This window comes from Cornus florida, unplaced genomic scaffold (assembly GCF_030987335.1).
Source record: "Cornus florida cultivar Cherokee Brave unplaced genomic scaffold, ASM3098733v1 CherokeeBrave_3.0.0_Hap2_Chr02, whole genome shotgun sequence".
In the NCBI taxonomy this organism is placed as follows: Eukaryota; Viridiplantae; Streptophyta; class Magnoliopsida; order Cornales; family Cornaceae; genus Cornus; species Cornus florida.
Window position 1 is genome coordinate 29,688,860 of NW_026775572.1, and position 25,069 is coordinate 29,713,928.

The following is a 25,069-nucleotide window of genomic DNA, read 5'->3' on the forward strand; positions in this document are numbered from 1 at the left end:
TATTCATCCCTTAATTTTTCTTCATTATCATAATCCTTTTATTTATTTTTATATGTGACTGCTATTACTTGATATGATTCTTCCTCCCTCCTAATTTAATTATCCACCTTTCATTTTTTGTCATTCCAAAATAATTATCATATTTAAAATTTAAAATGTAAAAGAAGGTAAATGTATCTTTTTATATATATTCTTTATGTTTTTAAAATATTTTAATTTAATAATATATACCTATTTAATTTTTTAAAAAAATTAATTACTAGTAGGACATGCAAGTAATGCGTGTTTGGTTGAAAAGTCCGGCTCCCTAAAAGGACTATATTTATGAGACAGATGTAAAATTAATTTGGGTTAATTTCACCAATCCCTAAAATTTGTCTATATTTCACTTATACGTTTCAATATTTCACTTATTGAGGTTTTGGTCTATGTACCGTTAAGCAATTGAGAGCGTCAGTGTGAACAAATCGGTACAAGGTCATTTTTGCCCTTACAATACTTGAAATAACATTTTTAACCTCATTGACCAATATAAATTTACAAAATTACCTTTAACTTCTAAACTCAAAAGGACAACTGTGTCCTCATATCACCGAACCCAGAACACCTTCTACAACCGTGTTGCCAAACCTCTGCAAATCTCACCGATGACGGTCACCCCCACAGTACAATCTATCCCAATCTGAAGAAAATTCTAATGGGTATCTCTCAAACACAATACATAAGGATGCAGAGGAGAGGAAACGACGGCAGCAACGGTCGCCGCATCACTACCATCACAAAACAACAGCGGAGTGGCGGCAGCACCATCATCACTACCATCGATCTGACGTCGTTTTGGCCGTTCCTCATTCATCATCCTCTGTTTTGACGCCCACCAACACTACTAATCTCCCCAAAATCGTAAACCAATCACCAGTCCTCCGTTTTGCACTTCAATCAGGAGTCTCCAACAGCGCCTTCAAGCCCTTATTATCTCTGCTTCGTCGACGATGGGTACTACAAAGGCAAACCGACCTGAAAGCACCGCCATCGGAGTCGATCAAAATGAAGTAATCGACACCACCATCCCTAACCCCCACAGTCGGCAGTCGAAATAAATAGAGAGAAAAAATAAACATTCTCTCTTAACCACAAGCAACCACCATTGGAGCACCACCATCTGGTCCATCCCCATCCCGCAATCGGTAACACCATCCGGTCCATTTCCATCCCAGTAATCGGCACCACCATCCCCACCCAACCAACAGCGACGTCAATGGCAAATAACATATTCCGACAAAATCGACTGCTATAGTTATTGTGATGAAGGGCTGTGAGGTTGGGTTTGTTAGGGTATTGGGTTGTGTTCGGTGTTGATCGACGACGTGGAGGGCAGTACACACAACTTCAATATCTATAGACGCCGACGAGTGCACATAACCTCAGACGACTGATTTTCGGTGAGTTTCAGACGATCAAAGGAAAACCAAATTGGAAGCTTCAATGATAACCCAACTGAACTGAAACCTTCATTAGCAACCAGCTTTAACAACTCACGCCGACCAATTTCAATTTCGGAAACCTCCAAGCTTGGCCAGCCGGACTGTGTAAGTCGACCGCGCATGGAGGCGTTGACGCCATTGATGAAGCAGTTGCGAGAGATCATCGAGAAGGATCACGAGGAAGTTAATAAGATGAAAGACCACATACATCTCGATTCGTAGCCTAAGAAGCCCTCAGGGAGGGACTTGAAGGAAATTGCAGGGAGCTTTTGGTCGGCGGCATCTGTGTTCAGCAATAAATGGAACAAATGAAAGACAAAAGCAGAAGTTGAAGAAGCCGAATGTATTTGCTCCCTTTCTTCGTATTTGGTACCAAATAATTAAAGGGTAGTTCAGACTTTCAGTTTCAAATACATTTTATTATAAATATTAATATATAATTTATGGGCAATATTGTAAAATTATACATATCCGTTAGTAAAGTGAACAGCCGTCATTGACAGAGGGTGTAGATAAAATTATGAAACGTAAAAAAACGTGTGTGTGGAATATTGGTAAAGGTCAAGAGTGTAAGTGAAATTTATCCGATTAATTTTAGTTATAGACCCGTGTCATCATATCTGGGTGACTAGAAGTGTCGTGCTTGTTAGATTTGTTCTCTATCAATTTCCTTTTTCGGAAATTGATTCTCAACAGTTTGATAGGCACACACTTCTTTCTTCTCCACCGGGTGTTTTTGGTTACACCCTAACACCTCAAAAATCAAATTCTCATATATACAATGGCAAATTTGAATGCTTATTTCCAGAAAGGATCGGAGGTCGAAATCAGCAGCAATGAAGATGGATTTCGCGGCGCGTGGTACACTGGGACCGTAATTCGGCCCGCATCGTCAAAAACCAAAAACAAGATCTTGGTCGAATACAAAACCCTAATGGCCGACGAGAAAGGGTCAAAGCCTCTACGAGAATCTGTAGATGTGGTGCAATTGAGACCGATACCTCCTCGAGAGAGTAGCCGGAGTTTCGAGTTCAGCGCAGAGGTGGACGCCTGTTACAACGATGGGTGGTGGGAAGGAGTCATCACTGAAGTGCTTGCGAACAAGAGGTACTCTGTTTTCTTCAGGGGAACAAGAGAGCAAATTGAGTTCGGACAGTCGGAGCTTCGGCTTCACCGGGAATGGGTCAATGGCAAATGGGTTCCGCCATTGGAAGAAGAGGTGCAAGCTTTGGTATGTTTCCATGTTGTTTTCATTTATTCTAAACACACACATGAAAATTTCTTCTTCATCATCATCCGTGCTTTTATCTCATATGAATGGGTGGAATTCTCTTTTCCTATTATATACCATGTTTTCTAATTTTTTAAAATCGTTTTTAATTACTTTCTCCCATTTAAGTTTTGGTCGGCTTCTTTGTTGTTTACCTTGCAAAATGCAAACAACTATTTCTCTTAACCGGTGCATCATCAGGTCTACTATGAATAATTTATAGGCGCACTCACATATATATACACACATTTATAAATGTATTTATGTATATGCATAATTTGATTTGATAAGTCATCTCTTACTTCTATTTTATCTCATTCAGTATAACGGATCTGTATTCTTCATTTATTTTTTCGCTAAATATGGACAAACTTCATTTAAATGCTATATAAATCTTCAATTTGATTTCTTATAACTATACCTTTTTATGATGGTAAAAGAAAGACATATTCCACATTCAAGGTTCATTATGACAAGTTATAACATACTCGAGAAGTGTCGGCAATGTGTCTGAAATTTAGAATTCTTTTGTGTTATGGACACGTCCAAAAAGTGGCTATGGTGAGTTGGGGGGAATTATCTGTGTTTTCTAGGTGCAAAGACATGTTCATTTGAGATTCATTTTCAGATAATGAGCAATTGCACAGAAACACAAAATTTAATGTGGTCGACAAATCCACCTATGTCCAAGGACGAGAATGAATGATAATTTGCTATATATTCTGTAGAGGATTTGATGTAAAGAATTCTCAACACCGAAAAGCATAAACTATACCTAAATTTATGCTCAGTATATCCATCATCCAACACTTAGTTGTACATGGTATATTTGCACTCATGCCTTGCTCCTTCAGAATACTTGAGTCCTGAAGTACTCCCTGCTTCTTAGCTCTTTCTAGTGTCTGAGCCTATCGGGTGCCCTATCCATCCATTCCATGATCACTAGCGGTGTTCTTTCCACTCTATCAACCGTCTCTAATAATTGTGTATTATCAAGGCAGTGAAATCCTCACATACAATCTCTTCCACAACTCAATTATACCTCTCATTCATTCTCATTCTAATTTGTATTAGATCATATAGTCCCAACCCCAAGTTTTTTATTAGACAAGGATTTTGGTTTTTAATTATTTAAGAGTTTCTTAACACAAACTTTTCTCAACTCAACCCAACAAAGCCTTCCACTTTCCTTTTGTTGGTGGGTTGCCTTCAGTTGATCCAAAACAGCACCGCTTTGACACCAATGTGGTGCCTGCCAAAAACCCTCCCATGGTAAAGTCAGTCACCGGGGAAATAAATAGAGCAGTAAGGTGATTATTTTTCTCATACCTGATTGGTTGGTATGGACATGCTTTTATAGCTACCATGGACCATTAGTTTGTTGCAACTTAAGTAGACTTATCAAGAAATTGAATTTCAATTTCACTTTATCGGCTTAACTCTTTTGAATTTGTAACTGTTTGATAACTTCCGATTGGCCCTCGATTTTACCTTATCCTTTGTTGCTGACTGCTGTACTTTTTCCTCTATCACCTTTAATCCAAGTTGGGAAAGAATGGGTTTTCCAGTATCTACTATAGAATGAGCACACTGTTGACTATCTGCTTCAAAAAGAGAGTTGTCAGAAAGAAGCTGAATCCATAAACCCTTTATTTCTTATTTCAAAATAGAGCGGTACGCTCGAAGTTCAAGAGATTGCGGTCAAAACGTATCCTATCGAGGACCTGAAGGCGGACCAGAGTGATTGCCAACTTTGTTCCTGACCAACACAGAAAGAGTGAGGGACGGTCTCCTTTTACGCCATGCCCACCACACCACTAGCATCCCTCCCTTGCTATCCCATTAGCCATTTTCTTGCCACATAGTATGCACACTTAACCAAGAGGCGAATTTGCTACTTATTTACTTGATTTAAGGTGGAGCCTTCAATACCCCATAGAGGGGAGAGTGTGGCAAGGTGGAGCAGTCCAACATATCCTCTACCTATCTTTTAGCAGTTGATGTAACACGTCAAGTTACATGATGGACTTATTATATTTCTAAAAGCTAAGTACGAATAACTCGGAGTTGGATCATTTTATCTTAAACCCTAAGAGACCGAAGAGATTGTTCCAAAGGCAGAACTGCATCGTGACCATACATGAGGGCAAATTGTGTAGTACCTGTGGCAGATTGAGGAGAGGTCCTTCATGCCCATACTACAAGGCATGAGAAAACAGATCATGCCACTCTTTAGGGTTTCTTTTCCCTAGACCGTAACTTTCCAAGTCTTCAAGGTCCAGAGGTTTGAGAAGGGTTCATGATTGTACGGCTTGTTTGCTTGTCGTAAAGCCTCAACTATTCTTTCTATACGAGAATTCCAGTTTAGGGTGATTGTAAAGTGAAAAACCAAATTGTTGTCCTCCAGAGGTCAACTAACGCTACAAACACACTTTTGGGTATAGAAATGCCACTATTCAAAACATAACGAGGCCTTACGGATTAGGAGAAAAAGGTTCTAGGAACCTGTCTTGATTCTATTTGAAGCCAAGGCCTTGTTTTACCTGCCAATTACGGTTGATCCATCAGATTGAAACCCCCATTAGTTTCGGCAACTAAGGACGAGATTACCATCACATCGGCTTTGATGTGCCGAATATTCTATTGTATTGAGTTGATGCATATAAATATTCATAGAACGGGAGATAGGGGGCTGAACGCTTCAAGCATCAAATCAGAGACTTGAAGGAGTCCCGGGTCATTGCTACTTTGTGGGGTCCTTTGTTCGGTTGCGCCTGAAAAAGGCACTGTACCAAAGTCTTCTTTCTTGTTGGGCTTTCACATGATGCTCATTGGCTGCTTATCTCTGGGGAATTTATTGCGCAAGCTCTCTTTTTTGCCTGCGGCCTTTTAACCCTTGCCAAGTGTGGCAGTGAGCCTTCCCTTCCTGTGCTGGTACCTCTCTCTCTCTCTCTCTCTCTCTCTCTCTGTGGCTTCGGGTAGAGCAGTCTTCTAGCAAAGAGATATAATAAAGTCATGGGAATGTTCAAGTTATTCGTATATGAGCTTCATCTCGGCTAGTAAGTAAAGGCAAATGTGGTTTGAAAGAAAACGCTTCAGGCAAGCCTGATATTGAGGCAAGCCTAATGTATATTTTGATCCCATTACTTTGCAACTCCACTCTTTTATCTTTGCCTTAATTCTTAAGCCCTAGTTGGGAGTCTCATCTCATTATAGTTACAGCATCTGAAGCATCGGTATCAAATTCAACAGCCGAATGAAGAGCACATCAAACAAGCCAAGGCCGAAGGAAAATGGTCTTTCTTCAGCTTGTTCCTGTTCGTCTATTCGTAACGGGGCAGTGCAGGTTGTTGTTAGACACATAGGAAGGAATGATGAAGAGATCAATTTCACAGGAGATCTTATTTCAGAAAAGTGTCTTTATGAATTCTGCATCGATAGAAAGAGTGATCTCAAAAATGGAAAGATTTCTCCGATCTACTCCTTGGAGCCCACCCTATCCTGATAGAATGAATCAACTATTTAATTTCATACAAAATGAATCGGCTAACCTTCTCGCATCAATCTCTTCAGGTGTAATAACTCTTAACCCGGCTAACGCACCAGTATCGGAATTAGGGAAGTAAGGTTTGACTAAGCCCGTGGGGTTTTCTCTTTTTGCCGTCATTTGCTCCTCAGCATGAGCCTCTTCATCTTCGTACGGGAAGTATAAAGGAACGAGAGCTTTGTCTCTCCTTTCATCGTTCTTATGAAGCTGGAATTCTTGTCACCTTCTCTCAGCCAATTGACCCTAGATTTCCCCAACCACTCACGGCCGCCACATGAATTCTATTTTTTCATTCTTCACTAACTAAGGTCATAGGCCAAGTCAAACCACATGTTATAAAACCACTACATATGTATGTTTTTTAATTTTATTATTATTATTATTAATTTTATTATTATTATATACTCTTTTTCCTTGTACATGTCAGAACTATCTTACTCAAGTTTCTCTCATTTTATCTCCAAGTAGTGCAACTTCAACTATCTCAGAAATGAGTTAATTTCTAATTCTATCATTTCTTTTCTTGTTGCACATCCATCTCATCATTCGCATTAACATTATAATTATTGTTTTATAATTATTATTTTTCCCAATTTGGAATTTGAGATATATCTTAACAAATATTTTCCTTAGCCTAAACTTCATTAACACCATTACCACTTTTTCTACAACCATTATTTATGACAATTTATCAACGCTTCAAACAAATCATATAACCATTTTGAGACTTAAGCCCACTGACCTTTTCTACATTCTTATGTCTTTTAAAGTATTTTGTTGAAGGACTCTGTTTTTCCTTACTCTTCGGTTTGCATGCCAAGACATCAAGTGCCTGTTGCCTAACTCTGATTTTCGAGACTATATGCTGCCCAATTGGTTATTATATCATCTAGGTCAGTCGAATTTTCTTGTCGTGTAATCTATCACAAATTTCTTACCATTTGTGATTGTACTCAAGCTGTTGATGAATTCCTACAACTAAAATCCATTGCCATTGTTGGGACGCCTTGTGTGTTTTGGATTTTTTCCAAATTAAGCCAAACTCCTAGGGCAATTTTTTTTTTTGTCCTCGTCTAACTTATTGGGCTAGTGGAAGCGCAAAAGCAATAAAGCATGAGAATAAAAATGACAATTGAGAGACATAGAGAGAGAGGCGATTGTTTGTGAAAGCTTATTAATTCACCTTAAAGGGTGTGTGGAGATGGTAGAGTTGAGAGAACAATGCCATTGAGCAAGGGAATGTGGGACACTTGAGAGGCTCAGACATTGGGAGTGAGCTGAGAAGCGGGGAATGTTTTTTAAGGCTCAAGTACTTTGGAGTAGCAGCTAGTAACGCTTTAGCACAAGTATACCATGCAGGGCTTGTGTATCGGCCTACGAGTATATTGGGCAGGCTAAGAAGCACGGACACGGATACGGGACACGGACACGACACGACACGGACACGGCAAATCCAAAAAAATTAGGACACGGATACGGACACGGCAGGGACATGGCGAATAGTGTGTGTATATATATATATGTGTGTGTGTGTGTGTGTGTGTGTGTGTGTGTGATGTAGTACTTTACCAACAGGCCTGTGGCCTAGTGGTACCAGATCCTTATTTTCTAAAGGGAGGTCAGGGGTTCGAACCTCAGTAGAGGCATAGTGTGTGAGTACCAACTAAGAAAAAAAAATGATTTAGTACTTTAAAAATTACTGAGTATTACTATTTTTCATCAACTTCATAATGAAAAAAATACACAAATCATAACTCATCTACTATAATATTGTAATGACTGGCCCTTAAATATCTATTTGTTTTCTCTAAAATTGCATATTAACCTTACAAGTTTAAAATTATTATGTATTGACCACATAAGTGAGTAAAAGTTGTTAAATAACTTCACATATTTATACTTTAACCCAATTTTCTCTCAAAAATTATCTTTTAGACCCCCGAAAATAAGACATGCATGTCGGACACACACCCCTTGCATGTTGGATGCGTGTTCGTGCTGTGCCCGAAAATTAAAAAAAATAAAAAATTCCAAACACATTTTTTGGTGTGTCAGACGCATATCGGTGTCCGACACGTGTCGGACACGGATTTTTCGCCCATTTTGGCATGTCCGTGCTTCCTAGTGGGCAGGAATTTGGGTGCTAGTTTTTTATTTGGTTGTTGGATATTCTTTACTTTGTAATTCATCTATGCAACACATAGTGGATTATCTTCTCATCCTTAGATTAAACTTGTTTTCCAAACCACATTAAATGTTGTGTCTTTATGAGCTGACCTCCATGCATGTGTGTTTCCACAAAGTGGTGTCAGAGTTTCTGTTGGTGTGTAATGCATGTGCCAGAGCTTCCGGTGGTGCACAATATGCTCCAACTTTGTCTGTTTTTTCCATTTGCTCTGGGTCAAATTGATGGGCTTTGCCACCTTGATTTACCTTCTTCTCTTTTTTCTAAATATTCTTTTCCCCGAGTATTCCTTAAGAAAAATCTCACTGAAGAGGTATTAATTCAAGAACAAAGGAGTTGAAAAACTTATATAATAGGGTTTTGGTCCTAAAAAGTACTACAATACAAAGCCCTAGATAACTTCAATAAATTAAATTGTTCCTTTCTTTTGACAGGGAAAATTAAATTGGTCTCCCCAATTGTATGCCATTTTGTTCTCTCTTTTTCTTCCTTCCCCTATCCCCCCCCTCTCTCTCTCTCTATACACACACACACACACACATGTATATATATCCATTTTTGGGGGGTTTTTCCCTTCCTTTTGGTGATGGGAGAAGAGGGAGGGTTGGGAGTTGGTCATGTTTAGTATATATGCTAATGTCTGACAACTTGGACTGCAGAAAGTGTCAATTTCTACCGAAGCAAAGTCTAGTGAAGAGATGGTGGAGGAGGAGTTCAGCAAAGGGATGGTAGAGGAGAAGTTCAGCAAAGGGGCATTAGTTGAAGTTAGCAGTGATGAAGAGGGTTTTCAAGGTGCTTGGTTTGCGGCAACTGTTGTCAAACAAATAAGGGGGGGAAAATTCTTGATTGAGTACCAGAGCTTGAGAAATGACGATGATACAGACTTTTTGAGAGAACAGGTTGATACTCTGCACATCAGGCCCTACCCACCCGCCACTTCAGCGGTTGACCATTTCAATCTGCTTGACGAAGTTGATGCTCAATACAATGATGGATGGTGGGTGGGTGTGATTTCCAAAGTTCTTAATGGCCCAAGGTACGTAGTTTACTTCAGGGACTCTAATGAGGAAATGGAGTTCAAACACACTGATTTAAGGCTACATCAGGACTGGATTGATGGCAAATGGATTGTGGCTTCCAAGGTATGAATGCTACATCATTTTAAAAGACTGACTTAATGCGAATTTGATTCTTTTATATTGGGGGACTGGAAACTCTGGTTTGCCGAACACATGCTTTATAAGCACTGTAATATCTCAATTAATCAGTTAAATTCTGATTCAGATAGGACACTCAAACTGAATTTTTATTTATTTTCATTTTTCGATGAATTGATGATGAAGTCAATAGAAGAATTCAGATTCTTCCATAATGCATGAAAAAGTTTTGGAATATGCACTTTTCTTTTTTGTTGGAAAAGTTTGTGTGCTATATTAAGCAAATCGGATAAGTTTAAAAATGTGGGCAGCAGACAGGCTTGAGAGCAGTATGTCCCAAAGTGTTGGGGCATTTTTCTGTCTTGGTACCCTTCTTTTGCTCCCCGAGTTTCCAAGCCCCCAGCAATCTTTCGACTCCCTCTCTGCATAGATCATGTTTTCATAGTTGAATCTATATATGCCGTGCCCTTCTTTTCTTTCCGAGTTCAAGATTCAAATCTTAAGACCTACAAATTCCGCCGTCTGTTTCAAGTTTTCAATGTTGAATCTGAATTTTTGTCTCAAGTCATTTTGATGGTTGGCTAACTGAGAATTGTTTTCAGGCCTTGAAGTTGTAATTGCCATGGAAGGTGGAAAAGCATAACGAGCTTTGCAACGAGCACCTGCGAGGTACCATGGAAGTGGTGTATATTCTTTCATCCCGCGGTTGAAACTTGACTGCATTCTATTGCAAGGCCTTGAGTCACTGTGGCAGTGGAGCATGCTTTGAGTGGCGATTCGAATGCCTCTGTTTTTATGCGTGACAATATCTATTTCGGTTGATGTTTGGTCTGTATTTATTAAATTATCCCTGTTTTCGAATTGTTTGAAGCAACATCAAACTGAAACAACTTTGAATTGCAAACTTTAGGACCTGCTTGATCCAGGAAAAAAAAAAAAAAAAAAAAAAACCCCATTTCTTGAGTAAAGCTGAAGATCCCTTTCATGTGAGCTCACACCATTACTCATTGGCCCTAGTATCCTATCAATTCGTTTGTCACACATCTGTGACTGCTAATCTAGTGATACTTTATTACTTTCTTTGAAAGATTGAAAGTTCAAGTCACGTGGATAATTCTTGTCAAAACACGGCAGCATGCTCAAGAAAGAACCTTTTTAAGTAGATTAATATATTCCTGGCATAAATACTTTGTAGCACGTTTCATAAAAATATATATAACCATATATTAATTTCATCCCTGCTACATATACTTTATAGCGGCTTGCAGTCTTTCATGTTTAGAGAAACATCAACGTAAACATAATAAAAGCACATTATTTTTTGGGTACACTTATTATACTCCCTCTTTTACTTAGTTGGTGCACTTACACCTCCTTCACTTCATTGCTTTCCTTCACCTCCTTGGTCTCCTCAACCTCGAAAGCCGACACCGGAAAGGACCTCGACAACCCTAACGGAGTCTTGAAATTGATGTTTCCGGTAGGGGGTTCGTCATTGTATATGTCACTGAGTGTGACCCAGACCAAGAGCTCCTTAGTCTGGACACCAGTGAGCTTCTTGATCTTGTTTGGCTCAATATAGGCTGTGACCTCAGGTGCATAGGACACGAGCCTGTCAATCTTGGCGAACTTGTGTTGAGTCTTCTTCTTCTGTTTGAGCCAAACAAAGCCTGTTTCTTTGACATGCCCACACTCTTCCATGTCTTCTAAGGGTAGGAGGCCATTGGGCAAGCCCATTTCCTTGAGGAGGAGCATCGATTTCTCTTGGCAGATTTCACTTCCATGGCAGACCTCTGCATTGGCTTTGATCTCTTCTGTGATCAGAGACATGTTTTTTTTTCTTGGTGTTTGGCTCTTGGTTTTGCTGTTTTGACGAGTTTATAGCTAATGGGGCTACGTAGGAATAGGATGGGAAGAGGGGGAGTTATATAGTTGCTAAACTGCAACTTTGCCATTCATTTTGTAGTGAACTACAAAATTGCCCTTGTCATAGTAACAATTTTTTTTTTTTTTTTTTTTTTTTTTTTTTTTTTCACACTCTCTAGTTTATCACATTCTTTCAAGAAAAAAATAAATAAATAAAAACTATGACGAGAGTCCTCTCGTGTGAGTTTATTTATGTTCTCACGTATGAGATGAAAAAATTATGGGAGTGATTTTTGATTCAATGGTTGAAACCGCTAGTTCGTGATATTGATACCTTCTTTTTTTAATAAAACAACGTAAGTTCAAATTTATACTACTAATATATGCAAAATTACCTTGCAAAAATGTTTTTGTCTCTTCCATCATGTTTTAGGTTATCAGAACTTGGACATATATCATATATGACCATTTTACATAGGGAATTGACATTAGCAATCTACAAATATTACTCACTTGTCAGTTAATCTTTTTAGTGAAAAAAATAAGAGTACTTTCATAAAGGCAATTAGAAATTGCACTATTAAGGGACAAACGAATGAAGTAAAGTTGATGGATCACTGCATAGCATGGACACTGAAACGGAAGACGAACACGACACGATGCAGTAAAGTTGATGTGTTAGACATTACCAATCAAAGTAAGCAACTATATGATCCCGGTCATTCAAAAATCGAGAAGCAAATGTATTAACTTTACTTAATTTTTGTGTGTGTGCAATAACCAAAATCTTATAGTCTCAGACCATACAATAATTTTTTACATTTAACGGATAATGATTGTTCAGCCAAGCACTTCGGTTGAAGTACTCGGCCAAATAATCATTTCCCTAATCAATAAAATAAGTTCTTTCTCCTATTACAATGTTTCAATCAATAATTGACGACTCAACCGATTTTAAAAACCGATTACGCTTTTGTCATCTCCCAATTATAATTTATTTGAAGTGGAGGGGCATTTTGGAGGACCTGTCCTACTTGTGTTGGTTGTGATCACAGAAGACAGTTGGAGCATTTAAGACGAAGTTAAAAGGAAGTTTGTAGTTGGAAGGAGTAGGCAATAACTATAAGATGCGAATGTTAGCAGCCAACTAGGAAAGTGGCGTATGTTAGTAGTACAAGAGAGTTATGAAGGTTCGGTGGACCGAATTTGGTTTGGCCTTCACTATCATTTTGTTTTATAGATCGATAGGTAATCACAATAATTAAAGCTAGTCTTTTCCTTCCACGTTGAAAATACAGTGACACAAAATTGATTAAGATTATATGTAATAAAGTTAATCTAGGTGGCTAGTAGTTAATGAATCTACTCGTAAACTCAAACGTATTAAGTTTATAATGCTCACATGGTATTAAAAAAAAAAAAATGAGATAAATATATAATTTGTAGGTGATTACACATATTCGAGATTAATTATGCAGCTTCATACTATGATCAAATTGTATTTTCTGGAGACAAAATAAAAAATGTAGAGTATATATATATATATAAAATATAATATAATAACTATAAAATTTAAAAAACAAAAAAGCAGAAAATTATTTAAATATGCACGTTAAAAAGAAGAATTTTAAGAGTAGAAGTAAAAAAAGAAAAAAAGAAAAAAAAAATGAGACAACTTTAAAAGAAAAAAATTAAAAAGTTTCAATTGAGAAAGGAAATTTTGACTTTTTTTATTAAAAAAATTAATGGAATTTGAAGGATAAAAGAGAAAATAAAGATATAATTTTAAAAATTACAAAATTGAGGAAAACACTATATAAAAAATTACCACATATATTATAATTTGTGGGGCCAACTCGCGCGGGGGTGGTCTTCATTGACTCCGTCCTTGTCTATAAGCAACGTCCAACAAGAATTTTTACACAATATTAATCAATATTTGAGCCGTTGACACTTTTATCATTAGGTCAAAATTCAAACTTTAGAGAGATTAATATAATTGTAGTATTAGATGTATAAGTTAAAAAAAAAAAAAAAAAAAAAAAAAAAACCATAATCCATTAAACTCTCCCAACCGGGTCAACTCATGTCAAGCAATGTGGTATAGGCCATAAATGAAGTACTCCAACTTACACCTATATTTTGCCCGTGTCTATATCATTTAAGATTGCCATAAATGAAGTAACTTACACCTATATCTATCTCCGTCATCATTTATTCAAGATTGCCCTATCCTCTCTGTCTCTTTTCTGTGGAAAAGGACACATTTACCCACATGGTTATACTTGTTTTCTCTTCTTGGACAAAAAAAAAATTAGGAGTGATAATACGCCAGAGTCATAATCGTGTCATGTTGACTTAAAAAATATTTTAATAAATAAGTCAATTCAAACACAATCTGTAATTTGACTTATTTATTAAATATGTTACACATGGTCAAAACCAAATAAATAAAAAAATGTAAGTCTCAATCTAACCAAATTACTAAATAGTTTCTAATTCACAAGATAGTAAATTAAAGTTATTACAAATCCCAATTAATAATGATGTATATTTTTGTGAGTGTACGTTTATGCTAAAATGATCTAAATTTTTATAGTTAAACGGGTATAAACGAATTATACGAGTTGAATAGATTATTATATCTCGATACAGTTCACATTAGGTGTTGACAGTTAAAACTTGTCATGTTTAATACATAATAGGGTAAATTATATTGATATTTCCCGAAGTTTAGACAAATTACATATAAATAGATACATTTATTGCTTCAGCCTCTTCTAAATTCATTCGCCGGTAACCGAAAAGTGGCTTTGAGTATAAGAAGTCAGTAATGCCCATATTTTATAAACATATTATATTACATTGTCATTTTAAAATTTGGCAATTGATATGTCGAAAAAAATAAAAACACTAAGAGTGTTGTTGAGTACACACGCCAAATTTCAAGGGAGATCAAAGTAATAAACGCTAAATTATCTATTAATATATAATTTGTCCAAATTTCAGGAAAGGTCGATGTAATTTATCTTAAATAATAATAAAACAATGTTATAATTTTTTATTTTTCTTTTATTATTTTTTTTTGGGAATTTCATATTTTCATTTGTTATGCATTGCATTTCATGTCGGCAGCACGAAATCATCAATTATTATTTTTTAATTATTATTATTGCATCTTATTTGTATCATTCTTCTCATAATCTCAACCAAACGGAGTTCATATGAATTTCTCTCCTTTTCTTTTAAATCTTCTTCTTCTCATATCATGGCAAATTAGTTGTCTTTCTTTCGAGGTCATAGAAAATTTCAGAACCAATTATATGATGACTTTAGTGTATTTATAATTATTTATGTCAATTTAGTTTTCATCCTTCAAAGTAAAAGAGCAATAACCAAACTAATTTCTTGTTCTATCGAGATAAGAAAGGGGCATTGCTTCTTTATTTTTATTTAGTAGTTTTTTTCTTACATAAACTTTTTTCTTCTTCTTTTGACATAAAAAGAAAAAGAATAGAAATTAAAAAGAGGTTATTATGATTATCTTGTCACATATTTTATATGGAAATAGGAGGAGGTCGGGCTTTTTCCTTAACTCGTATTGATGAGAATTTAACTCTAATCGTTCGAGCCTTAGTCATGTCTCAGTCCAAATGTGACTGATCATCTTCTCAGACTAACTACTCATCATTGTTTTGTTAACTATTGCCTCAGCAACTAGCTAATCAAATCCCAAATGATGGTGTGCAATATAGTTAGTCATAGACCCCAATTACTTGATCTAATCCTTCAAAAAAAAAAAAAAAAAAGTAATGAAATTATATGTACCAGTCATTTTAATCTCACAAATCCTCCATTTTCACAGATTTTTTTTTATTGAGAAAGACGATAATGACCTAACGTGTATATCATCACTTCATTCTAGTTTTACTCCTTCAGTTAAATGTTAAGGTCCTAAAAAATTTAAAAATGAATTATATAAATGACCGAACATGCCTAGAATCAAGAACCATCGTCATATTATATGACAACTTATTTATATTCTTATCCACCGGTCATTAGTTTAATGATATAATATCTCTCTTAGGGTGGGCTCATTTTATCCTCGAGTGACATTATTATTATTATTATTTTTATTGATTATGATGTATCGCAATAAGATTATGTCACATATGTGGTGAAGATGACCTAAGTATTGTCTTCTACCATGTGTACTACAACCATGTTTATATTATTAGGAATGTCTCTCACCTCAATAAGAGTGGAGTTCTCTATATTTTGTAATCAATTAAGTATTGCATTATAAATAGCAAAGGGCATCTATCCCCGTGGTAAAATATCCCCATCTTTAAAAAGGTGAAAGGAATTTGAGTTCAAAATGAGCAAAAAGTATGTATTCATTATGTGTGTTTCTTGTTGAGCTAAAAAATAAAAATAAACAATTGCTTTCTACATAAAACCAAGTCCATCCCATGATGGCTAATGATAGATTATTTCTTATCAAACTTTTCTCCGGAAATTATTTCTTAACCAAGTAATTCACAGGCAAATACTTCATTTTCTTCTCCACAGGGTTTCTGTTAAACCCTAACATCTCAAAATCAAAATTCTGACTGGCAGACTTGAATTCTTGTAAGTTATGGACACGTCCAAAAAGTGTCTCCCAGTATCCCTAGTGTATCCAATTTGTAACAAAAAAAAAAAAAAAAAAAAAAAAAAAAAAAAAAATTTAAAATTCAGTTACTTCTTGGTTGAATATATCTTTGTCGAAGACGTGTTAAATATGGCTACCGCGATGTGGGGGGGAAGAATTTGTGTTTTCTAAGTGCAGAGACATGTTCATTTGAGAACTGAGATTCATGTGCAGATACAGTAATACGCAGTTGCACGAAAACACAAAATTTGATGTGGTTGAAACGTCATACAGCATCGGATTTGCATATCACAGGAGGTGAAGGATACACTGTCTCTTTTCTTCTAGTCTTTTCGTATGTCCATACTTGTCTATTTCATACATGTGTATTTCAATAAATGTGACATGCATATAACCTTAGAAGAGAACGAATGATAATTGATTTGCTATATATATATTTTGTAGAGCATTTGCAATGTAAAGAATTCTCAGCACCTAAAATCATACACTACGACCTGTATTTATGCTCAATATATATATCCATCAACCAACACTTAGTATACTTGTACTCATGCCTTGCTCCTTAGCTTTCTCTAGTGTCTGATCCTCTCGGGTGTCCTATTCATTCATTCCATGTTCTCATGATTGTGTGTTATGAAGGCGGTGAAACCCTCACATACAATCTCTTCCACAAATCTAATATCAGTGGTTGGCCAGTGAGCCAATTCAGCATGAATATAGATGAATGTGTGTGTGTATATAAATATATATATATGTAACTCGAGCAATGTTATGACATAATCCATTCTAATCGATTGTGTCATGATAAGATTATGTCACATATGTGGTGAGGAGAAGTTCAGCAACGGGGCATTAGTCGAAGTAAGCAGTGATGAAGAGGGTTTTCAAGGTGATCGGTTAGCGGCGACTGTTGTCAAACAAATAAGGGGGGACAAATTCTTGATTGAGTGGCAGATCTTGAGAAATGACGCCTCAGCGGTTGACCATTTCAATCTGGTTGACGAAGTTGATGCTGAGTACAATGATGGTTTACTTCTGGGACTCTAACGAGGAAATGGAGTTCAAACACACTGATTTAAGGCTACATCACGAGGATTGATGCTTCCAAGTTATGAATGCGACATCCTTCTAACAGAAAGACTTGAATTTGATTGTGTGATGCAGGGAAAAAGGTTTTGGAATCTACAATTTGCGTTACTTGGAAAAGTCGATCAGTGTGATATATTAAGCAAATCAAACAAGTTTAAAATGCGGGAACACAGCATGCAGGGCCGATTGGAGCATTAGGCTGTCACCCTAAGGCCCCAGCTTATAAAATTTAATATTAGGCCTATAAAATTTTAATTCATCTTACATTCTTGTGCGCCAACCTCTAGCATGTCCTCCTTCTGTTCATAATGGGATTCTACAATTTTAAGAACTGTGACTCACAAAGTACTTCAATTATTTTGGGACAAAACTTCTCAACTACTCCCAGTTTTTCTGTACTTTCTTACCTTTTTTTTACTAGACTCCTAATTTTTCTTCTTCTTCTTCTTCTTCTTTTTTTTTTTTTTTTTTTTTTTTTTTTTTTTTTTTTGATCCTTATCTTTTTTTCCCTCCTCATTAGGGTCTCTCCATTAAACTAGAATCATATCAGTATCTCTCTTACTTTGTGGCATGCGATGTGTTTTAGGCTTGGTCAATATCAAAACAATTGTTTTATTCTAAAAGTGTTTTGGGTAGAAATTAAAATCATGTTTGATAATGAAAATTTGTCTTGAAGAATTCAAAATTTTGTTTTAATTCTTGCGCTACAATATCAAAATACACAATATTACCAATTTGGTGATATAGGTTTGAGCCAAAAAAATTATATGTTATAAATTATTTCAAATCAATATCAGTCATTTCAAAAATGATATGGAGCCAAATTTAAATACTAATATAAAAAAAAAATATCATAACACATGCCAAACAATATCTGTTTTTTTTTTTTTTTTTTTTTTTTAGTATATTTGAACTCTTCTGAATTGTTTTCTTTTCAACTTTTACTTTCTATGTTTCTCAACTAAATACTTCAAAAGTAATGAAATAATTATTCAGGCCTGCAAGCATGAAAGCAATATGTCCCAAGAAGTTAGCGTTTTTTCTGCTCTTGGTGTCCTTCTTTTGCTTCCTGAATTTTTCCAAGACCCCAGTGATCTTCCCAACCCACTTTAGGCCTTCTGCATGGATCAAGTTTTCATAGTTGAATCTATGTTTTCTTTCTGAGTACGAGTTTCAAATCTGAAGACCAACAAATTCCCTCTTCGGTTTCAAGTTTTCACTGTTGAATCTGAATTTTCGTCCGAGTCATCTTAATGGTTGGCTAACTGGGAATTGTTTTCAGGCCTTTAAATTGTAATTGACATGGAAGGTGCAAGCATAAACGAGGTCCGCAACGAGTATCTGAGGTACCATGGAAGAAGTGTGTATTCTTTCATCCTAGGTAGAAACTTGACTACATTCTATTCAAGGCCTCCAGTTACTGTTGCAATATAGCATATTTTTACCTTTGAGTGGATATTCGAATGCCTTTGTTTTCTGTTGTGGCATTATCTATTTCTGGTTGATGTTTGATCTTTATTAACCCAAAAATTAGGCATGCTTACGAATTGCAAACTTCAAGAACAAAATCCCTTTTCTTGAGTAAGGCTGAAGAGACCTATATCACGAGTACGTTTTCATTTGAGTTCACACCATTACACATTAGCCCTATATCGAATTTGCCTTTTCTGAAATTCAATTCGTTTCTGTCACTCATCTGTTAAAATGCTAGTATAGTGGTACTTTCTTATTTTCCGAAGTGAAAGATCGAAAGTTATTTCAAATCTCTGTAAGAGCATGTGGCTGCATGTTAATACTATTAACTCTTACCAGAATATGGCAACATGCTCAAGAAACGACCTCTAAGTAGATTCAAATATTTCTGCTCTAAATACTTTGTAGCATCTTCAGATAAATATAGAAACCCTATAATAATTTTAACCCTTAATTTCATAAAAGTCTAATTAATTATATATAGAAAACATTCGATCAGAAACATCAACATAGAGATGATAAAAGAGCACTATTATTTTGGGCACATGATACAGTGCTACACTTACACCTCCTTCACTGCATTAGTCACTCCATTGCTTCTTCATCTCCTTCACTTCACTGACTCCATTAGTCACTCCATTGCTTTTCTTCATCTCCTTCACTCCATTGACTCTATTAGTCGCTCCATTGCTTTTTTTCACCTCCTTCACTCCATTGACTCCATTAGTCACTCCATTGCTTTCCTTCACCTCCTTATTGGCCTCCTCAACCTCAAAAGCCGACACTGGAAAAGACCTGGATATCCCTGTGGGAGTCTTGAAATTGATCTTTGTGGTAGGGGGATCGTCGTTGTATGTGTCACTCACTGTGATCCAAAGAAAGAGCTCCTTAGTCTTGATTCCAGTGAGCTTCTTGATCTTGTTTGGCTCGGCGTAGGCTGTGATCTCAATTGCAAAGGACACGAGCCTGCCAACCTTGTCAAACTTGTGTTCAGTCTTCTTCTTCTATTTGAGCCAAACAAAGCCTGTTTCTTTGACATAACCACACTCTTACCATGTTTTCCAAGGGTAGGAGGCCATTGGGCAAGCCTACTTCCTTGAGGAGGAGCTTTGTTTTCTCTTGGCAGATTTCATGTCCATAGTAGACCTCTGCATTGGCTTTGATCTCTTCTGTGACCAGAGACATTTTTTTTCTTTTTGTTTTTTTAGGTTTTGGACTTGTTGGTTTTGCTGTTTTGATGAGTTTATAGCTAGGAATAGGATGGGATGGGAAGAGGGGGTGTTATATAGTTGCATTACTACATATTTGACATTCATTTTGTAGTGAACTACGAAATTGCCCTTGACTTAGTATTGCAACTATATAAAATTTCTCAAAGGGTTTTTTTTTTTTTTTAAAAAAAAAATTTAAATTCCCACTTTATAGTTTATCACATTCTTTTCACAAAAAAAAAAAAAAAAAAAAAAAAAAAAAAACCTATGCATGACAAGATTCCTCTCACGTGAGTTTATGTTCTCATTCATCAGATGAAAAGGCTATGAGAGTGATTTTTTATCTAATTGTTGAACATGTTAGTATATAATGATGACATATTCTCACAGCAGACTTACTTTTTTTCTTTTCTTTTTTCATAAAAGAATCTAATTTTAAATTTATGCAAAATTACCTCGCAAATTAAAAGGGTATTGTTTTTGTCTTTCCCATTATGCTTTAGGTTATCACAAATTGGACATGTGTGTATATATATATATGTATATAGATGATAAATTTGTACAAGGAGGTGACATTAGCAATCTGCAAAAAAAAAAAACTCACATGCAAAAAAAAAACTCAAGACGCCCTCGTCACGTCTTCTTGCTTGAACCGCTGGATGTGCTCTACGAACTGCCAAAGTGTATCCTCATGCTCCCAGCTTGCCTCGCTATCTGGCAAGTTCTTCCATTTTACTAAGTACTTCGTATATTTGGGCACGTCTTTCCTGCTTATCACACGATCTGCAAGGATGCAATCAACTTCCTTGTCGAAGAATGTGACAACGACCGTGGGTGCCCTCTACGATATGCCCCGAGTAAGGTCTTCTGTGTCTTTATGATAAGGTTTGAGCATGCTGACATGGAAGACTGGATGTATCTTTAACTTGGGTGGAAGCTCCACCATGTAGGAGACCTTGCACATCTGCTTGACAATGGGGAATGGGCCTTCATACTTCCTTACTAACTTGTTATGCATGCTCTGGAAGGACTTAAACTGTTGGGGTAGTAGCTTAACCATCACCTGGTCTCCCACTATGTACTCCACCCGCCTTCGTTTGGTGTCGGCCCACTTTTTCATCTTCTTTGTTACCTTGTCAAGGTACACCTTAGCCAAGTCGGACTGCTCGTGCCACCTCTTGGCAAATTTGTAGGCCGTCGGACTTTTACCATCGCAAGTGGAAGTAATGGCGTTGGGTGTCATAAGCTGCCGTCCAGTAACAACCTCGAATGGACTATGATTGGTAGCCTCACTCCGCTGCAAGTTGTAAGAAAACTGTGCCACCCCAAGGAGTTTGGCCCAATCTCGCTGGTTGGCACTTACATAATGCTGTAAGTAAAGCTCCAGAAGAGCGTTGATGAGCTCTGTCTGCTCGTTTGATTGGGGGTGGAAACTCGTAGAGAAGCTAAGATCCGTTCCCATCTTTTTTAAGAGCCTCGTATAAAATCTACCCGGGAAGCAAGGGTCTCTATCACTGACAATGTTTTGTGGAACTCCCCAAAGCTTGACAACATGGTTAACAAATAATTCTGCAGCCCTCTCCGCCATGCAATCCGCTGGTGTGGGTATGAAGGTGGCATACTTGCTAAACCGATCGACCACCATTATAATACTCCCGCAACCCTCTGACTTGGGTAAATAAGTGATGAAATCCATAGAGACGCTCTCCCATGGTTTCTCTAGAATGGGCAGAGGCTCCAATAGGCCCACGGGATGCTGCAGCTCTATCTTGTCTTGTTGTGTGATACCCCTTGAATCCGAGACATGGGTTAATTAGGCCCAAGCTCAAACCCGAGGGAATATCAAATAATTAATATATAAACGAACACAGAAAATAAGAAGATTTAGGAATTAAATAATGAAGCTGAAAAGAATTATTAAATATAAAATCCTCAAAACGTTAATGAATAATAATAATCCAATTCTCTAAAACCTCTAAGAGTACAACTCGGGAATCCATCTAGTGAACACCTAAACAAAAATCCCAACTGAACTTAATTACTGAAAAATAAAATCCCAAACTAAAACATAGAGAAAAGTCCAACGTAAACAGATGAATGAGTGACTGTCTCCGACAAACACGATCAAGCTCTAAGGCTGGAATCGTCCCATACCTGAAAAGAATATAAGAGTGGATCAGGCCAACGAACAAGTTCTAATCAAACTACAATCCATACAGTGACCCGATACGCAGATACATCTTAGATATCTCACAATATCTATCTAGTCCATAAATATATATATATATATATATATATATATATATATATATATATATATATATATATATATATCCACACTAAGGGACATTCACTGGACTACAAAAGGGGCCACAACCTGAATAGAAGGCAACATGTAAAAACGCACCCAAAGATAGGCAGGAATACCTAGACCTAATAGGGTACACCTCAACCTATCATAGCCAGCTATGCAACCAGTGCATATACGCGCCCTGACCGACAACTCTGAGACTCAAGCTCATATCGTGGTGCCATAATTATATATTTAAAGTCCGTCCAAAACCAGAATATGTCATTAAATTCTTCGTTGATCTGATATAATCTTTATAATCCAGTTAGTCACCCAACTTATGCAGTTGATCTGACCTAACCACAAATAACAACTAATCCGGGCAGTCATTCAACTTACTCAGTTGATCTGACTTACACCTAATCAGGATTCAATATTTTACAATCCATTCCTTTAGTCTAATAGGTTAGGTCTTAGCGTTTTGAGCTAAGCCATCCCTAGTATGCCACCGTTCCATACCGGTACATATAATCCACAACATCCAGACAATTGACAGAATTTAATTAAATAATTCAGCAATTGTAATCCAACACACAAATCTAGATAATTGACAAAATATAAGTAAATAATTCCTCAATTAAAATCCAGGTTAACTTCCTTGTAAATTACAGAACCTAAATATTAGTTCAGCAATTTAAGTCCAAAACCATGTAAACCATAAACATAAATAGCAGTTCAGCAACAAAAGTCCAAAACCATAATCCAGATAATTGCAGAATGATATATAATATCTCAGCAATTAAATCCAATTCCTAATTCAGTTGTTTGCAGAAAAGGGACAAATATTTCCACAATTAAAATCCAGAGTATGCATAGGTCAAATCTGATAAATAATTGACCCTACTGTGCATCTAAAAAAAGATTTAGAATCATGTTATAATTCGTTAAATCGCTAAATTAAAACTAAGCAACTAACTTCCCTCCAATCGTTAATAGCATGCGAAGTGGTTTTATTTCATATTGTTCATTCAATTAATATAACGGATAACTTATGCAATTTGAGGTCTTATTAACATCTGGACTTAAATATTTAAACCCTCTGTAAAGTCCTAGAACTGATCGTAAAGAACCAGACACTCAAACAATACCTGTTAAAACTCCAGAATGCACCAAAAATGAGAGAGCCTACTCTCAGAACTTGGGAGCAAGCTCCCTAAAGCATAGAGTCGGCTCCATGCCTCTTGGAGCCGGCTCAGAAGGGATGGGAACCGGCTCTGGACTCCCCAGAGCCGGCTCTGAAGTTGAGGGAGCCGGCTCCCTCTTTCATGGAGCCGGCTCTCTCCCTCTCTGAGAGCCCCTGTTCGTTTCCGACCATCTGCTTCAATTCCGGCCTCTTCCAACCTTTTTGTTTGCTTTTAGAACTAATCTTAAGATTCCTAAGTGAGTCCAGCATCATCCCAGACCATTATTTAAACCAGTTTGCATTATTAAGAACCTTAGAACACTTACTGATTTAACATGCTTAAGAAAATAAGCACTGTACTCAAACTTACAAGAACTGTAACAGAGTTAATTCAACGCATATAGATGATCAATTTAACATATAATAAACATGCAAGATTCAGTTAATGATCAACTAAAACCCTAGAGACTATCTAGGTATGTACAAAACATAGGCCAACGGGAAAGAGAAAGAAAAGAACTTGCCTGTGATTTCAGTTATGAAATCTCGGCATCGCCTCTAAGTTTCCGACAATTACTAAATACCGTCAAACCTCCTACTGCTCTAGCTCTAATCCACAATCAACCTCCTTGGCCCTTTCTGTTTTCCTCTCAAGCCTTTCTCTGTTTCTCTCTACCTGCAGTACGTGAATAGGGTTTTTAAAACCCTTGGCAGACTTAAACAGTAAACTTATAGGCACGAATAAAACCTAAGTCCAATTACTAATCTAAGACGGAAAAATAATTAAACTCTAGTCGGCGCATAAAATAAAACCTTATTTAATCCAAGTAAAACAAGTAATTTCTAACAAGAATACAATTAGTCAATTAAAGAAAATAAAAAAAAATACCATTAATTCCATTAAACAACACATGTAATGAAATACATTATTAAACACTTAAATAAAAACATAAAACTAAAACAATTAACAATTTAGCAAATAATCAAATAATCATACAAAAATACAATAAAATCATAATTAAAATGCCGAGACTATCCTTTTAAAATTAGGGGTATTACATTCTTCCCCCCTAACAAAAGGAATTCCGTCATCGGAATTCGTTCTTATCTTCTTCCAATATTTCAGGAAACTGCGAGCGAATGACATCCTCCTGATGAGTGCTGAAAAGTGCGTATTTAAACCCCTTAAGCTTAGGCATTCTAGTACTTTTATCTATCTTACTTTACCGTTTTAGATTGATTTCGTATTATTTCCATTTTCAGGCACTTATCCCGAAAATAAACTAACTCAGCCAAGTAAGAGCAGAAATGAAGCAATTCTGGGATAAATCAAAGAAATGAGCCAAGTGGAAGCAAAAGGAAGAAAAAGGTGGAAATCAACATCTTTGATCGATCTCAGATCAAAGTTCGATCGATCCAACATGATCAATCTCAGCACTTCAAGATGGATCAGAGCCATAATGACATTTTCAGAGATCTCAAAAATTCGATCGATCGAACTGCTTTATCCTTATCCCAATGATTGATCTTATCTAGTTGTACCACCCTACCAACTACTTTTGTCCTTTTCCCAAAAATATCTTCAAAATATCTAAGATTTGTTTTTATCCAAAAAGCGCCACCAATGAAGATCGATCCAGCCTAAGTTCGATAGATCTCA

The 25,069-nt window shown here is 36.5% G+C and overlaps 3 protein-coding genes across 3 annotated transcripts; 1 reads left to right on the forward strand and 2 right to left on the reverse strand.

Moving 5' to 3' along the window:
- Nucleotides 1-2,095: 2,095 nt before the first annotated feature.
- Nucleotides 2,096-10,316, forward strand: LOC132294532 (protein AGENET DOMAIN (AGD)-CONTAINING P1). Its single transcript, XM_059792427.1, has 3 exons — nucleotides 2,096-2,715; nucleotides 9,146-9,628; nucleotides 10,246-10,316. Exons 1-3 carry the CDS (start codon nucleotides 2,266-2,268, stop codon nucleotides 10,258-10,260), a joined length of 948 nt encoding a protein of 315 aa, XP_059648410.1. The 5' UTR covers nucleotides 2,096-2,265; the 3' UTR covers nucleotides 10,261-10,316.
- Nucleotides 10,317-10,842: 526 nt separating this feature from the next.
- Nucleotides 10,843-11,559, reverse strand: LOC132294533 (uncharacterized). The gene has a single exon (XM_059792428.1). It carries the CDS (start codon nucleotides 11,471-11,473, stop codon nucleotides 11,009-11,011), a length of 465 nt encoding a protein of 154 aa, XP_059648411.1. The 5' UTR covers nucleotides 11,474-11,559; the 3' UTR covers nucleotides 10,843-11,008.
- A 7,747-nt stretch (nucleotides 11,560-19,306) lies between these two features.
- Nucleotides 19,307-19,910, reverse strand: LOC132295943 (uncharacterized). The gene is made up of 2 exons (XM_059794200.1): nucleotides 19,779-19,910; nucleotides 19,307-19,729 (listed from the first exon to the last, which is right to left on the reverse strand). Exons 1-2 carry the CDS (start codon nucleotides 19,908-19,910, stop codon nucleotides 19,307-19,309), a joined length of 555 nt encoding a protein of 184 aa, XP_059650183.1.
- Between the last annotated feature and the right edge of the window lie 5,159 nt (nucleotides 19,911-25,069).